This window comes from Drosophila tropicalis, unplaced genomic scaffold (assembly GCF_018151085.1).
Source record: "Drosophila tropicalis isolate 14030-0801.00 unplaced genomic scaffold, ASM1815108v1 contig_562, whole genome shotgun sequence".
Lineage (NCBI taxonomy): Eukaryota > Metazoa > Arthropoda > Insecta > Diptera > Drosophilidae > Drosophila > Drosophila tropicalis.
The window spans coordinates 520502-536459 of record NW_027173037.1 but is presented as its reverse complement, the minus strand read 5'-3'; the positions used below and the strand labels follow the sequence as shown (position 1 = coordinate 536459).

The following is a 15958-nucleotide window of genomic DNA, read 5'->3' as shown; positions in this document are numbered from 1 at the left end:
TGACTTTATGCACACATGTTTATAAAAAATACTTTGCATTATTTTTCTACATTCGTCAGTAATTAAGACAACAAATATCTCCTGTCCAGTTTATCATTGGCAATTAAATAGGAATTTTTGAAAAAACTTCTCTAAATGGTCTCGCTTCTAGTTTATTGCTAATCACTTGCCAAATGCGCTTTTAAACCATCAATAAACATTTTAAATTTTCCTACACGGATTTTATTCAACCACACATACACGCACACCACCCCAAATACCCATAAACAAACATAAAAGAACAAATAGTTTAACCCCAAACTGGTTAGAGCTTTCGCGTAGCGATATCCAAAAAACACATACATTAAATTTGTTTAGTAAATGATGGCTAAAATATACGCGACAGCACATTAAGGCACCCAAATGATTATGGCGCCCTTAGTTCGAGGACTAACACAACCCAACTTCCCCTACTTCCCCTCATCATCATCCCTTTGGTGCGCTCTTCCAGTTCCATTCAGTTAACGCGTCGCAGCAGCGTAGTTGGCACTTTTCTATTTATTTGCCCATTAACGCTCATTTGTGGTTATCAGGTAAATTGGATAAAAGCCAACGTAGCTTGAAGCCCAGGCATGGCAGGTACTAACATTGCCTACCACTAACCTCCTCCCAGTTCCTTCTGTGTCGTCTTCTTCTCATCCACCTGGTTATCTTCAAGTGTTGTTGCAACACGAAATGAAGGCTTTCTGCCGTTGCCTTTCGTCGTTGAATTTGCCCATGGCCAAGAGGGAAGTGAAATTTTTATACTCTCTACCCATTACTAATTGGTTAAAAGGGCATAACAAATAGAAAGGTATTCCTTGCATATTCTTGTTGCTGATCAAAGGTTCAGAATATGTCGATGTCTTGTCTGTTTATTTTCTGAATTCAACAACAAAATAACTTAAATATCGGATAAAATTAAATTTACTTTAAGAGGACTAAGATTAAATTATATCTATAGATACTAGTTCTTTGATGGAAGTAAAATATTAATATTGATCGTTAGGATCAATGAAAAGTGTCTCCTTTAATTCCAAACTGAACTATTTGGTGATTTATCTATAAGAAATGTTCATTAAAAAAGAAATCATTGATGATTGGCTGTATCAAAATATTTTTAAGAAAATACAAATTATATTTATAATTACATATTTCATTCAGCTGTCAAGCTATTTCACTTCACTAACAAACCCATTGAACTCAAATTGGCAAAGATCAAGTGTTAAAAGTTGATCATCGGACTAAAGTGGTCATTTTTAAAGTGAAACCTTCTGATGGGTCGTCCTGATGAAAGATCGACAGTAAAAAGACATGAACAGATAAATTCATAATCTATACTATGCGATATAAGGATTTAGCTGGGAATCTTTCATGTGTTAGCGCAGGATATTTTCTCTGTCGACTCCTCCATTTGGCATATAGAATTCTTTCGTTTCTGTTTGCCATTCGTTGTATTTATTTCGTTGTCGGCGTTAACTGCGTCAGTCATTAACTTTTTACGACTGCTGGTTTTTTGTTGCGGTTAGTTTCCAGCTTTTGGATGGTGGGAGGTTTCATGTCTCTTGACAAATTTTTAAATCGCGAATTCAAATATTTGCAACTGAAATTTGATATAAGCCACAATTTGTTTTTAAGATCGGTTTAGTTTGTTTTGTCTTTGTTAGTGGCTAATAAATAAAATCCCTAGTCATAAAATTTAATTTAAACCAAAGTTTATTCCAAAAAAAAAAAAAAATTTAATGAAAAAAATGCACATAAATGCACCATATTGCACAAGCTCAAATGAAATTTTGTGGTTTGTTACAAAAAACGAAAAAGCAAATACAAATACAAAAACTAACGAAAAGTATAAAAACAAAAATGAAACCAGAGGAAAGGCGAAAAAGAAAATTGTAAATAAAAATGAAAGGCAAACGCCTGCAACATACAAAGCACTCGCCTCAACGTGGTGGCATTGTGGCTAGGGATTGGTCCGGTCGGCCCAGTGTATTGTGTTGTCCTTCGTCCTTTGCCCCATATACATACGAATGTATGTACATATGTGTGTTTGCATCGTCAAGCGTGTTGCAGTCCACTGCATTTGGTCGCCCCTCAATATGAAAGCCCGGTTCAGGGTGTCAAAGCGGGTAGATGCTTGGAATGGCAGTTGGTCTCTGGGTGTTGGTTTGCGCTAAATTAAATTTCGCCGCGGTTGGCCTCAAAAGTCCAACGAACGCACACACACTTACAACTATGAAAACATTTATGTATAGCCCTATAGTCTAGCCGAAATGTTGTGCAAATATATGTAGATACATTCTTTGGTCCTCTTTTTTTATTAGTTCACAATTTTATATATTCCAATTCAATATCGCCATCAAGGAAAAGCCCCAAACCACTGTCCGAGCTCATGGGCAGTTTTTTCGTTTGCCTTATTTTATATTGTGAGAGAATTTGTACGACTGCCGTTTTAACATTTAGCTGGCCAACACGCATTCCTGTCCAAAGAGAAGTAAAATCAAAAATAAAACAATGATTTTAACGGTTTTCATAAAAATAAACCATTTTTTCAATAGTTCAAAAGAACCAATTTCATGCATATACCAATTTTAATTTAAACTGAAATTTATTTTTTAACAATTTTCATCATTATTTTTGGTGAAAAATTTGCTACAATGGCAAACGGTTTTTTCTAAATTTTATAAAAGTTTACCTTTTCCTGCACTTTTTATTATTAGTCTGACTGGAATACCCTGCGTAACTTCAGTTTGAAATGTAATTAAGATTTAAAGCGGGCATAGTATAAACAAAGTTTAAAACGTTATCAGTGTCTGGACATTAAAGTCAATATAAAAAAATCTCATTGCGCGTCATCATTCATTCAATTTCTGTTCAAAGTAGTTTTCTTATAGAGGTGGGAAATTAGTCGAAATATTTGATATTAACTTTATGGTGTTTTTAACTAGATTTAGAAAAGATATTTAGAGATGTTAACAAGAAATCAGCCGTTTTTTCTCAAGTGAGTTTTTATAAAGCTCCAAATTTTAAAAGTGGTAAATAAAGTAAGATCCTTTTTGATGCCAAATTCTAAATAATAATAAATTATATACTCTTAAAGCTTTGGAAGAAGTAGATATAGTAAAACAAAGACAAAGTAAATAACACAAATCTCCAGCTCCAGTAGTATTATACGAGAAATGGCCAAAGTCCAACCCTGATGACATTCCAATACATTTTTCTAAGCATTGCACAGTTTGTTCATCAAAAAAAAACGTTATATGATGCAACGATAATATGAATGGTTAAGGATGATCATAGCGATAATTCTGATAATAACGACAGCATAAATATTCTGTCTCAAAAGTTATTTAACTTATGCTCATCTTAATTCATATTTTGCACAGAAATCCATATAGACATAGGAATCATTCTTAAGGTTTTGCTACTCATTTCAGATGGATAGCTTACCCGGTGTTTCAAAGGAAAAGTAAACTTACCTAGACAAATTCGAGGACCATCTCCAAATGGTAAAAGCATTCCACGTTTTGTAAATTCAGTGGCCGACTCAGTGGCAAAACGTTCGGGCTTAAATTCATTTGCTTGCGGATAGAGAGCCTCATCGTGATGAAATTGAAAGGCAGGTATGAGTACACTAACGCCGGCTTCCAACTTTAGGGTCTTATCATTTCCGACATCGATTTGTGTGGGTCGAGTGCAGATCTTCATTAAAAATCCAATGGGTGAGGTCAGTCGTAATGATTCTGATAATCAAGTGGAAATGTATTTTTCCATTAATAATCGATAGTATTATCAAAAAGATTTGTCAACTACCATTTACACACTGATCGAGATAAGGCAACGCGACAAGTTCCTCATAGCTAATTATCTTATCATCACCTAAAGCATCCAATATTTCAGTACGTAACTTTTCTTGCACTTCATGATATTCGCTGAGCTGATAGGAGATAATTAAACAAATATATATATATATATATATATATATAGAGGTGTATGTATGTAGGTACCCACTGAATAAAGTAAATGGTAAAGAACAGCCCCAGAGGTTTCATAGCCATCCATAAGAACTGTCAATGCATGCCCGACAGTGTCATCCATGGTATTGCCCTTCTGCTGGAGCTGTATGAGATGCGATAGATAATCTGCCCGATTTGAGCCATTTCCATTTTGACGAAGCTTCACCGCCTGCTGAGTCAGTTGTAAATAGAAGGCATCTGTCTCCTTGGTGAAAAGCCGAAGTTGAAGCAATTTACGCATAAAAGGAGCGACCAAGGTTCGATTGAATTTGGTAATACTCTGGAAGGCAATAAAAGCCCAAGCAGTGGAGACCTTCTGAAACTCACATTGCTCCTCTACATTGCAAGTTAATGAGCCAGCATCGATGCCCCAAATAAAATCGCCCATGGTATTGGCCATAAAACGATATGACAGCTAAACAAAAATTATGTTATTAAAAATTTAAATGTCTAGAGATAATGTTTACACTTACATCTCTGGTTTCAATAATGTTGCCTTTCTCTGCTATAGCCCTTTCCATATACTTCAGCAATCTCTGACCACTCTCTTGCCAAATGGCATAGCCCAATTTGAGTCTATTTGCCGTCAGGCCACCTCCTCCCTCTGTGCGTCTCTTCTTCCAACTTTCACCGGCACTAAAGAAGGGATTACGTGCCACATATTTGTCATCCTTATTGTGACCTACAAAACTGCTGCTTATGGTATCACGAAAATGATTGAAATTCGTTACCAGGATCTCATGGGCCAGTGCTGGATCCAAGATCAAGAGTTGAGGTGCACGTGTCAAGAAGGTGCCCACCGCCCGATGTTTTCCCCTGTATTTGCTGAAATAGAACAATCATTTAAATTGATGCATATATATCGAACCTTGTTCGATATTCCAACTCACTTATAAACTTCCTGCACATCGAGTACTAGACCACGTTTACCCCAACCCAAAACACCCGGATATGTGCCTAGAATTGTAAATGGTTTCGCTGTCACCATACCGCGTTTCTTCCAGTAATTGTGATGCCATGTCAAATACAAATAGACGATAGCAAATGCTATGTGAACAAAGCCTAATACTAAACCAATAACCGACCACATAGTAGTATCGAAACTGTTACGGAAAAGCGATCGAATGCGAGCTAAATCACTTATAACCGATCCGCTCACAGACCTATTGACGACTGTTTTGTTTACTCGCGTGTTAGACCCCAGAGATTGCAAAAATACGGGTCCAATATAATACATATATATTGTGTACAATTGTAGAGGAGGGTTCTCATTATCGTATCACAATTTTATATTTAAGTGCTTGCTGTTGTTGTTGGAGCAGGTATGATGAAATTAATTTGCCAATTAAATGTATTCAATATTGTGTTTGAATGTTTGTAAACATTTGGATAACCATAATGGCAAGTCATGTGAGTTTGAAAAATAAACCTTTTGGGTTCACCGACCGGTTTTTCCTAGTCTAGATTGAAAACTAAATATGTTTACATAAAAAGTGTTTGATTGCTTTTTTTTTTTAAGATTGAACAGCAAATACATATTCTAAGAATAAGAATTTTTTTTTAGCTTGACTTTTAAAAAACTAACATTTATTCTAGGGATCTACATCTGTGAGGTATTCAAACTATTGTTTATATATTTCTGATAAAAAATAACTAAATACCCATGATTCCAATTAAAGTATAATTTATAGCTGACTGTACTATATATAGCATTCAGATGCACAAAAAATACTGTTCAAGAAATCGTACCATGCCAGTCGTGGGGACTTTCCGTTCAAAACAAATTTAAAAATAACGAACTTATCGGTCCAGTCTTAAATACTTTTGTTCATTTCAGTCATTTGTTTTTCGATCGATTGTCAAATAAAAAAAGAAGAACTGAACGAGGATGAGATAAACATTGTAAATACTTTTTAATACGTGGCAATTTACGAAAGATGGCTTCCATCCAAGATTTATGTATTTTGACGATGAAATTGGTTAAGTTCCTTTAAAAAAAAAGGCATGGCTTTTAAAATGGAACTTTGCAGGGGTTCGTAATCCTTTTTTTTCCAACTGAGATGTCCAATCTCATTTTCACTGCCACAACTTTTGCTACTTTAGGACTTGCAACTATGAAGACACAAATATGTAGTTAAAAATCGTTTATCTTTAATCTTTAAAAAGTTTTTCCCAGCTAAATTGAATTTTTCGGTTTAAGTTTTTGTAAGCGGTAATTAAAAACATAATTTGATATGTATTTGTGTGTAGTGTCTCCTGATATACAAATAAATGTGAACTCGTCTTGTGTTAGTCAAGGATTCTGGGAGATCTACTGGTTTTTTTATTTTCACAAAGGTGGGCATGGGTCTTTCATTTTGCTGGTAAAAATATTATCAGGGTATATTAAATTTCCATATTATCTGCAGATACTTTTTAGACGTTAAACGCTTCCTTTTCTTAAGTTTTTTTTTCTTTTTTCTTTTTTTGTTTTGCTTTATAGTAGGTTTTCAATTTATTTATGTATATCAGGACGCAGACGAAGCGGAAGTACAAATAAAATACGTCAACAGAAGTTTAGAAATACGTTGACTATTTCTGCCTTGAAGTTGTCTTCCAAAATGGTGTCCCAAACAATTCGTTTGTGTTAACTAGTGTAAATCAGAATTTACAGAAAGCACATAACAAATATTATATTTTGAAAACGTTGTTCTGAATTGTGGTCTTGCCAAATACTCCTTACATACCTGCAAATATTTTATTTGCCTATTCCCATAAAAATCTAACGACAATGCTCATCAACTTATTTGAATTGCAAAAAGTATTGGCGCGCTCCGCCTTAGTGTGACCAGACGCATGAAAAATATGGCAATGTAACGACATGCAAAAATAATAACGGTATTTTATTCAACAAATAATTTACGTTACTTTTTGACTTCCCTTTCTTTCAAATCTTTTGCTGGTGTATAAAAAATGCATTCCGCATTTGAAGCTAATACAAATTACAATTCTATCTCATGAATCGACGAAATTCCAAAAATATGTCCCCCTGAAGAGTAATGCCAAAGCCAGAATCTCCACTTGGAACAATCTTTTCCTTTGATGTTACAATCTGATAGTCGCTAACTATATATAACAGAGCCGATTTCAATGTCAATAGAGCCAAACGCATGCCTGGAAATATGAACAAGGAAATAAAATATTCGAAAATCAATTTGCATTCATTTGTAGAAGACTCACCCATGCAAATTCGTGGCCCATCGCTGAACGGCAAGAAAATACCTTTCTGAACAAGTTCATCATAGACGCCATTTTCGAAACGTTCGGGCCGAAATGTTTCTGGATCGGGAAAATATTGCTTGTCATGGTGGAACTGATAATTCGGTATCATTATTGTCATGCCCTCTTCGACCTCCAATCTTTTGAATTCGTTCAACTGAATGTGTGTTGGATTTGTACAGATTTTCGTATACTGCGGTATGAGGCTACTCAGACGTAAAGATTCTGTAAGAACCAGTATAAATTGGTTATAGAAATTTTGAATTAATTGAACTGGCCATATGCATAACTAACCATAGACAACTTGTTCGAGATAGGGTAAGGCACACAATTGTTCGAAGCTTAAGCTTTTATCGTCGTTTAAACTTTGCTGGACTTCCGTGCGTAACTTTTGCTGGGCTGTTGGGCTTTCAGCTAACTGGATAAAAATAGCATTTAAATTCTTATCAAAGAGGTTTGTAATTCGTACCCACATAGTATAAGGCATGAAGCAACGCCGTTCCGGTGGTATCATAGCCATCCAGCATCACTGTCAGAGCATGACCCACCAGATCATCATGGCTAGCTTGCTTCTGTTCCCGCAATTGCAGCAAATGGGAGAGATAATCGTTTCGTGATCCATCCTCTCCTGTTTTCAGACGCAAATCAATTGATCTTTTGGTTAGATTCGAGAAGAAGTCATCTGTTTCCTTGGGATAAAAACGAAAACGTAACAGCAAACGCGTAAACGGAGCTATAACCGAGGCCATAAATATGGACAACATATAGAAAGCGTAGCTTGTCCATTTACTGGCCATTTGTTGGATCTTATTGGGATTCTCCAGTGGTCGGGTCAAAGTGCCAGCATCAATGCCCCATATAAAGTCGGCCATTACATGAGCCGTATAGCGAAAACAGAGCTAAAAGAAATTTAATTTTACAGGACATCATCGCATATGTAATGGCATAAGCTTACATCTCTGGTCTCCAGGATATTGTTATGCTCCAGCACTTGATTTGCCATGTATTCGTTTAGCTTCTTGCCACCTTCCTCCCATATGGCGTAGGCCTGGGCCAAACGACGGGCAGAAATACCAACCTGAGCTTCGCTCCTCAAACGCTTCCAAGTCTCACCCGAAGCCCAAAAAGGATTACGCTTGGCGTATTTGTCCCACTTCGCATGACGGATATACGAACTAGTGAGTGTGTCTCGGTAAGAGCGAAAATTGGAAACTAACACTTCATGGGCCAACTGCGGATCGAGGACCAAAATCTGTGGCTCTCTTGTCATAAATACACCCACAGCTCGATGTTTGCCCTTGTACTTGCTTAAATTATCATTATTAATTTATAGGTTTATAGATTTTTCATCAACTTACTCATAAGCGCGCTGCACATCGTGCACTAGATTACTCTTTCTAGTCAATAGACCCGGATAGGTGCCCAATAATGTTAGAGGCTTGACCGTGACAAGTCCTCGCTTTCGCCAATAATTATGATGCCATGTTAGATACAAGTAAATCGGCAGCACCAACAGATGCAATGCCATCAGTCCTAAGATTAGTAAATACATTCTACCGCCAGTTAGTAGCTCCTCCAAGCTCTCGTTTTATACTGAACGATTATTAATTCCCAGATTTCGCTTCGACATCATCTATGCGATGTTTCTATCTATGCGATGTTTCTATGTTTGTGTGCTGCTGAAAACAACAGATTTGTTTGCACGGAAATCTATGTATATACATACATACATATATATAGATTTGAATAAGTTTCAAAAGCAAATGTTTTGACAAACAATCATAGAAAAAGACTTATCAGTAGGAAAAGGAAAATATAGGAATGATGCTTTGAGTTTGGAAATCAGTTTAGAAAGCTAAATTGTTGTTTTCTGCTTAAAGTTTTTTTATAAATTGTTGAAAATTTTCAATGTTTTTTAAATTGAATTCTCTTTCAATATATTGCTTGTTTTTTTCAAACCAAAAGATACAAAACTATAGCAAAATGAATTTTTATACCCTTGCAAAAAGGGTATATTAATTTTGGTCAGAAGTGTGCAACGCATAGAACGAAGCATCTCCGACCATACAAAGTATATATATTCTTGATCAGCACGACGAGACGAGTTCAACTAGCCATGTCCGTCCGTCCGTCCGTCCGTCCGTCCGTCCGTCCGTCCGTCTGGATCAACGCAAACTCCTCCTAGACCGTAAGAGCTACAGAGCTGAAATTTTGCACGTAGGCTTGTGTATACTGCAGGCGTTGTATATCTCGGATTCAGCCGGATCGGACCACTATATCATATAGCTCCCATACAAACCCCAAAGTCACGAACAGTGACTTTTTTCAATAACTTCGTTATTTTCTGTGTTATTATCGTGAAACTTAATATTAGAGAGTTTACTACGCCTATAAGCGACTATGCCAAATTTGATCAAGATCGGGTGACTATATCATATAGCTCCCATAGGAACGACGAACAGTGACTTTGATCAATATCTTCGTTACTTTTAACGCGATTGCTTTTAAATTAAACATTTCTTAATTTAATATATATGTTAATGACTGTGCCGAATTTGATAAAGATCGGGTGACTATATCATATAGCTCCCATAGGAACGATCGGTGGAAAACAGTGACTTTGATCAATATCTTCGTTATTTCCTATGATTGTAGGCCTTTCTTTCTCAAGCTTAAGCCTTTTTAGATAAAACGTTCTTCCACATTGATGGCTAATAGGTAAGGATCGAGTTACCAAAAAAGTTGCAAGGGTATACAAACTTTGACGCGGTCGAAGTTAGCCCCGGCCCTCTGGTTTGTTAACGTTTATTATTAAATATCAGGCAAATCAACCTCGTCTTCTTGTTAATTTAGAATTTTTTTTTAGTTATTTCCATTTTTAGGAAGGAGGAGGACTTTGAAATTTTGGGATTGAAAACAAGATTTGATTCAAATTTTTTCTCTATAATAATTAAATTTTTACTCGAATCATTAATCTTATAAATACGATTTTTAAAACTCTTTACAATAAACGAGTGACTTGATTTGTTTCAAGAAGAAAAATATTTAATTTAATTTAATAAAATATGTATAGACTATGAAATGGAATTCTAAGATTTGATTGGAGCAAGTTCCATTCTTTGGGCTATCTTTTGATACATCGTTTGGACCTTCCCTGCAATCGAATCCGCTCATGTCTTTCAGGTTCAATAGCCATTTCGTACAGCTTCAAAATGAATCTCTCTTATCAGATGCTTATCAGTAATATTTACGGCACTCTCTATGACAATGAAGTCAGCGAGCGAATGAGTGAGAGGAAAAGATAGTGAGAAAGATAGTATAAGTTAGTTGAGGTATGCGAATTATCACAAAATGGAAAACAAAATTCGGAATGTAAACATTTTAGATATTACGACAACGGCAGCTGCATGATTATCACACGTCTGTATAAACAATATCTGATCTCTTTATTGTACCCTAGAAGTATTGGGCAAATGAGTATATTACAAGTCATTCTGGTTTATAGCCACGTTCTGTGAATTGTCTGCCTGTCTGGAAAAATCAACATGACATTTAAAACTATTTAAACTAATTGAAGCAATTTGAGTATATTGCCTGCAGTAGAATATGACAATTTATTGTTAGAATTTTCTGTTTATTAAATATCAAATTTAGAAAGTTTTTTATATCAGAGATCGTTATTTATACGAATGGGCCGACGATATTCGACACTCTCTTTAAGAGACTTTGATTCTCCGCGAAAGGGTAATTAATGGGAAAGATTTGTTTAAGAAGAATTAACTGAATTGGATTTAGAGTTAACGTAGTAGTCTGAATTAAAATTATGAATGGCTCGAATACCTAAAATACTGGGGATATTCAGACGACTCTGCTTTTAGGATAGACTTGGTTGATCATTCATTCACTAACTCTGTATGCATTTGTGAATTTAATTTAAATGAATGAGACTTAAAACTCAATGGAGTCATACATTTACATTTGACAGACATGAATAAAAGTTATGAATACTGAGAATATATAGAACAATCTAGAGTCATGACTACAAATTCATTTAATCATTCCCTTTCACAAATCTTTAATTTCTCGTCTATTGTTAATTAAATGTATTTGAATATGAGTACTCAATTCACGCATACTGAGGGTAATATATATTCGTTTATCTTTCTAGCACAATGTTTATGTATCCAATTCGTGATATGAATTGATTTTACTCATTCAAAGAAACGTAATCAATTTGTATTAATATTCTTCTAAATACACCTTTTCTACCATCCATTTATAAGGTATCCTGATTGTCTATGATGTCTGGCTTAAATAGGTATTAAATAGGTTATTTGAGGTTTTTGTGAAAAGTAGTTTATTTTCTTATCAGTCGACATGTATTTGTATGTATATATGGTACCGTTTGAGGTTGGTTAATCCATTATATGCTTATCAAGGTACGGGTGTGTCAGTGTGTTTGTGGTTTTTATATTGAGTTTTTGTTATGATTATAACCATGACCGATAAATATGGGGCCCCTAGATAAACAAAGACCTACTGTTATTCATTTTAGTTTATAATTAAAATATTGTATATGTTGTGTATATATGTATATTATATATGTATGAATGTAGGTATGCATTTATCATCTAGCCTTCCATAGTTGGAAATGCTCGATGAATGCAAATGCATTGGATGCACAAATCTCAAATGGGGGTTGGTGTATGGGGTAGGGCACAGTAAATAACAAATAAAATATAGCTTTGTGTATTAATCTAAACAATATGGCCAATTCCAACAGCAGCAGCAATAACATCGGTATAACAAGAAGATGATGGCACCATCTATGGGGATTAGGCCGAGACTAGCTGAGACCCTCATATTTGCAGATGACGGCAAACATCTCATCACCGCCTAGATATTTGGCAAGCCAGCGGTTCTTAATAACGACCAGTTTGAGGGTTTCGCAAGCGAAATGGGCATTCAGATTGGTGTGCAGAGCACGTCCCATTCCCTCGATGATCAGAAGGTCAGTCTCATTGGTGGCTATTGCCTCGCACAGGTCTCGAGGTAGGGTTCGCATATCCAGACAGGGCCCACTTTGTCCATTGGCATAGACAAGCAGGCGGTGACTTTGTAGCCAGGCCTCCTCCAGAATGGCACACTGGCAGGAACACTCATCGAGCAGGGATCTAAGTTCCTTACTTGTCACGTCATTTAGAGAGGGTTCACTATTGGCACAGAGCAGAACCTTTGTGCCGCGCTTCAGCAGTTCTCTGACAAAGGGTAGAATGCCTAAAACCACATCCACTCCGCTGTTGTCCACAAAAATAACTGCGCATTTGTGGGCCGGTTGCTTAAGACGCCTTAGCCAGCTATCCAAATTATCTACCAACCAGGGACGTTTCTCTATACGATCCAGGGCCTGATGCAAACCAAAATTGCTATCCTTCTCCAAGATGGTAGCAATGGCCTGGGCCCCCCCAATCGAACATATTGCCCGCTAGGACTCCACGCACCAGTTCCGTCCACTTAGCATCTACATCTGTAATGGCATCAATTTCATCTAGACGTTGCTTTAGCCTGCTCTTAGCTGAGCCATTTTCCAGCTGCTTCTGACGGAGCCAAGGATCTGTGAACCCATATCGTCTTAACATTGTCTCATTAAGCTTCAAGAGTTCACTTGTACCCAGCACCACTTTGCCACTATTCTGGGCAATATTCTTCTGATGCTCGTCCAAATGGCTCAGATACGCTTCCATGAATTGTTGGGCTCGCTGTGGAGCTGTCTCGTCCTCAATTTGTGAATCAGCTGCTTGTTTAGCAAATTTCTTTACAAGATCCCGGAAGCAGGGAAACCAATAGTCAGCTGCCTTGGGATCTGTGTTCAGGTCCAATGTGTCCGGCTGGTAGCTGGACACATCTGAAAGTAACGAGCAGCTGTGCATAGCGAACACCGTACGCCGAATGCCCCTCTGTTGAGTGAAGCGTTTTAAATTTAATAAAATTTTTGACGCCGTCGTGTTGCTGTTTTTATTGTCGATGGGGCCCTCGGCTAGAGATGAAACGATTTGCAATTAATGACAAGTGACTAAAACAAAAGACTGATCAACATTATAATTAAATGTGACTTCAATATTTTTTGAGATTGTTTTTCGTATTCAAATAATAAACTTTATATCACTTTTTTCAATTTTTAAAAATAATGATTAAAAAACAGGGACAAACAAGTTTAAATGAAAATAGCAAGAATAACCCTAATGCCATCACTAGTCGGTCACAGTGATCGTTATCGCAGTACGATATATCGATATATTACGAACTTATCGATATTTTTGCAACCCTTAGGGAAATCGATAAAAGCAAGTTCTTTTTTATCGTGCTTCGCTGACGACACGTTGTGTTGCTGGAGTTTTTCCCACTTATTTAATAAAAAAAATTACTTAAAATGGTAGGTGCATGTGCAACAATTGTTTGTGATTGATGGGATATGCAGTGCGACTTTTGTTGCTCGCATAATTGCCAAAAACTCAAAAGCAAAAGTTATTTTGTACATACTTAACCTCAAAGTTTTGTGCATTTCGTCGCGTCGCATGGTTCTTTTGAAAGTGCTGTGAGATTTAAACTTATTTATGTTTATTTATCTACCATTTAGGCCAAGCGCACCAAGAAGGTTGGAATCGTTGGTAAATATGGTACCCGTTATGGTGCTTCCCTCCGTAAGATGGTCAAGAAGATGGAAATCACCCAGCACAGCAAATACACTTGCTCGTTCTGCGGCAAGGTAAGTGGTCCCGCCGTTTGGTGTTGAAGATGTCAAAATTAATTTATTGTGCTTTCCTTTTTTCTTTAGGATTCCATGAAGCGCGCTGTCGTCGGCATCTGGTCCTGCAAACGCTGCAAGCGCACCGTTGCCGGTGGTGCCTGGGTTTATTCCACAACCGCTGCCTCGTCCGTGCGCTCTGCTGTGCGTCGTCTCCGTGAGACCAAGGAACAGTAAACGCACGCTTTAATGCTCCCGTTTATGCTGTAGTTCCCATAGTTTTATAGACGAACGCGATTTTCTTGTGGTTTACACCGGTCAAATGGAAAATAAAAGAAAAATTGTTTTTACTTTATGAGTAAGAAAAGTTGGAGATTTCATTTGGATTGTGGATATATTTAACTTTCAAACATATGTAGTGCACAGTGATACCAGCTGATTTTATAGTTTCCGCTTTAATTTGCCACAAGGACGAGTTCAAATAGTTTCAAAATTGCCTTAATTTGGATATGATCCTTTTGTCATCGAAAAACGAGTCTGTTGAGTTAGCAGACGCTTTCATTAGTGGAAAATGGAAAACCCTAAACAATCAAGGCCCACAAAGAAAAGTAATCGTGGTTACAATTTAATAAAAATAAAAATGGAAGAGAGATCCGAGGTTATATCAGGGTAAACAAAACTGTAAACTATGTAAATCAGAAGTTGGTTATAGGTAGCTCAGTATGAGCTCTAACTAAAACAAGGGAAAGTTCAATTATAGCAGTCTACTACGGTGCGACATAATCGTCTATTAGGCCAATTTCACCTACCAGTTAGTTATATCTAGTCGATTGAGAACTGTTTACTTTTACTTTTAAATTTTTCAGCCTTAGTTTATTTTGTTGCCTTTAATAAGAACCAAAATTATTGATCGGTAGTATAGCATCCTATCCTTAATCTGCACTAAAATCTCGGAAACAACATTTGTAGCATCTGTTTTCAAATCAAAATTAGTTTTCCCAAATACCCGAGTGATCGAAACTATACTAAATAGCGATATGATTGATATATAACTTTTTGAAATCTGTTAGAAATTGACAAAAATACCAACTAACAAGAAAAGGAAGACTGACTGATAAAAAATATAAGTTTAAAAATAAAAAGTACTATATATTTTCCATTCGTTCAGTTGTCAGTTTGACAAAACAAAAACCAACATGCAAAGAAAGCAGTTCCCTTTGTGCAAGGGAGCAAGCAGTTCAAATTTGCGGAGGCGCAAGCAGTTCAGCTGAACATATTACTGAAGTTTTCCTTTGTTTTGAGCACCAGATCTGATATAAATGAAGTTTATTTAAATAAAATTAAAAAAATATTGAATTTGTTTCTTAAAATTAAAAAAAGATCCTATTATTATCCGAGTTTGCGTAAAATATGAACTTCGCAGTGGTCGTGGCAGTGCTGATCGTGTTCCTTGGATATTTAAGATGGCTTACGAATAAAACCAAGTCCCTTTTTTAAAGAGTTCCCAAAATTATGATCACCTTTATTTGGTTGAGACAAATGAAAAAAGTATATGTGAATCTTTTTTCTTAATTTTTCATTCTTTGTTTTATTTATAAAATTTAAAAAGTCTCTAAACAAACAAAAAGGTTTTTAAAAAGAAAAATTGCTTACAAAATGTCTTGCTTACAATCAGTTTTTCCTGTTTGCCATTTTTTTTCTTTTTGTGAATGAGATTTTACATTTAATAAAATAGTAAAATTATATTTAGCTAAACATATAATTCAACAATGATTTCTTGTTTTAAGATTTATATATATGTATGTATATATATATAGTAAACTATATAATTGTATAGGCGGTTCATGGTTGGGTTTCTTTTTTGTATTTTAGTAGAGTTATAGGAGAATCGTTTATCGAGGTCCGCCAACCTGTTTTCGAG

General features: G+C 36.1%; 4 protein-coding genes across 5 annotated transcripts; 1 reads left to right on the top strand and 3 right to left on the bottom strand.

The window, feature by feature from the left end:
- Positions 1–2317: 2317 nt before the first annotated feature.
- Cyp309a1 (Cytochrome P450 309a1) lies at positions 2318–5212 on the bottom strand. The gene is made up of 6 exons (XM_068287526.1): positions 4925–5212; positions 4508–4859; positions 4030–4449; positions 3832–3955; positions 3498–3761; positions 2318–2498 (listed from the first exon to the last, which is right to left on the bottom strand). Exons 1-6 carry the CDS (start codon positions 5122–5124, stop codon positions 2344–2346), a joined length of 1515 nt encoding a protein of 504 aa, XP_068143627.1. The 5' UTR covers positions 5125–5212; the 3' UTR covers positions 2318–2343.
- A 1683-nt stretch (positions 5213–6895) lies between these two features.
- On the bottom strand, positions 6896–9026 carry Cyp309a2 (Cytochrome P450 309a2). Of its 2 annotated transcripts, XM_068287525.1 has the most exons (6): positions 8651–9026; positions 8248–8599; positions 7766–8191; positions 7587–7710; positions 7254–7517; positions 6896–7187 (listed from the first exon to the last, which is right to left on the bottom strand). In XM_068287525.1, the coding sequence occupies exons 1-6, from the start codon at positions 8842–8844 to the stop codon at positions 7024–7026; spliced, it is 1524 nt and encodes a 507-aa protein (XP_068143626.1). In that variant the 5' UTR covers positions 8845–9026; the 3' UTR covers positions 6896–7023. The 2 variants fall into 2 exon arrangements, 1 of the variants encoding a protein (XP_068143626.1); XR_011032119.1 differs by lacking the exon at positions 6896–7187 and having other exon boundaries at positions 7377–7517; positions 7587–7706.
- A 2845-nt stretch (positions 9027–11871) lies between these two features.
- LOC137575082 (4'-phosphopantetheine phosphatase) lies at positions 11872–13470 on the bottom strand. The gene is given in 2 exon segments (XM_068287485.1): positions 11872–12756; positions 12758–13470. Coding segments are annotated over 2 exon segments (1083 nt in total). The 5' UTR covers positions 13223–13470; the 3' UTR covers positions 11872–12138.
- A 152-nt stretch (positions 13471–13622) lies between these two features.
- Positions 13623–14404, top strand: RpL37A (ribosomal protein L37A). The gene is made up of 3 exons (XM_068287490.1): positions 13623–13725; positions 13930–14058; positions 14128–14404. Exons 1-3 carry the CDS (start codon positions 13723–13725, stop codon positions 14272–14274), a joined length of 279 nt encoding a protein of 92 aa, XP_068143591.1. The 5' UTR covers positions 13623–13722; the 3' UTR covers positions 14275–14404.
- Positions 14405–15958: the final 1554 nt, after the last annotated feature.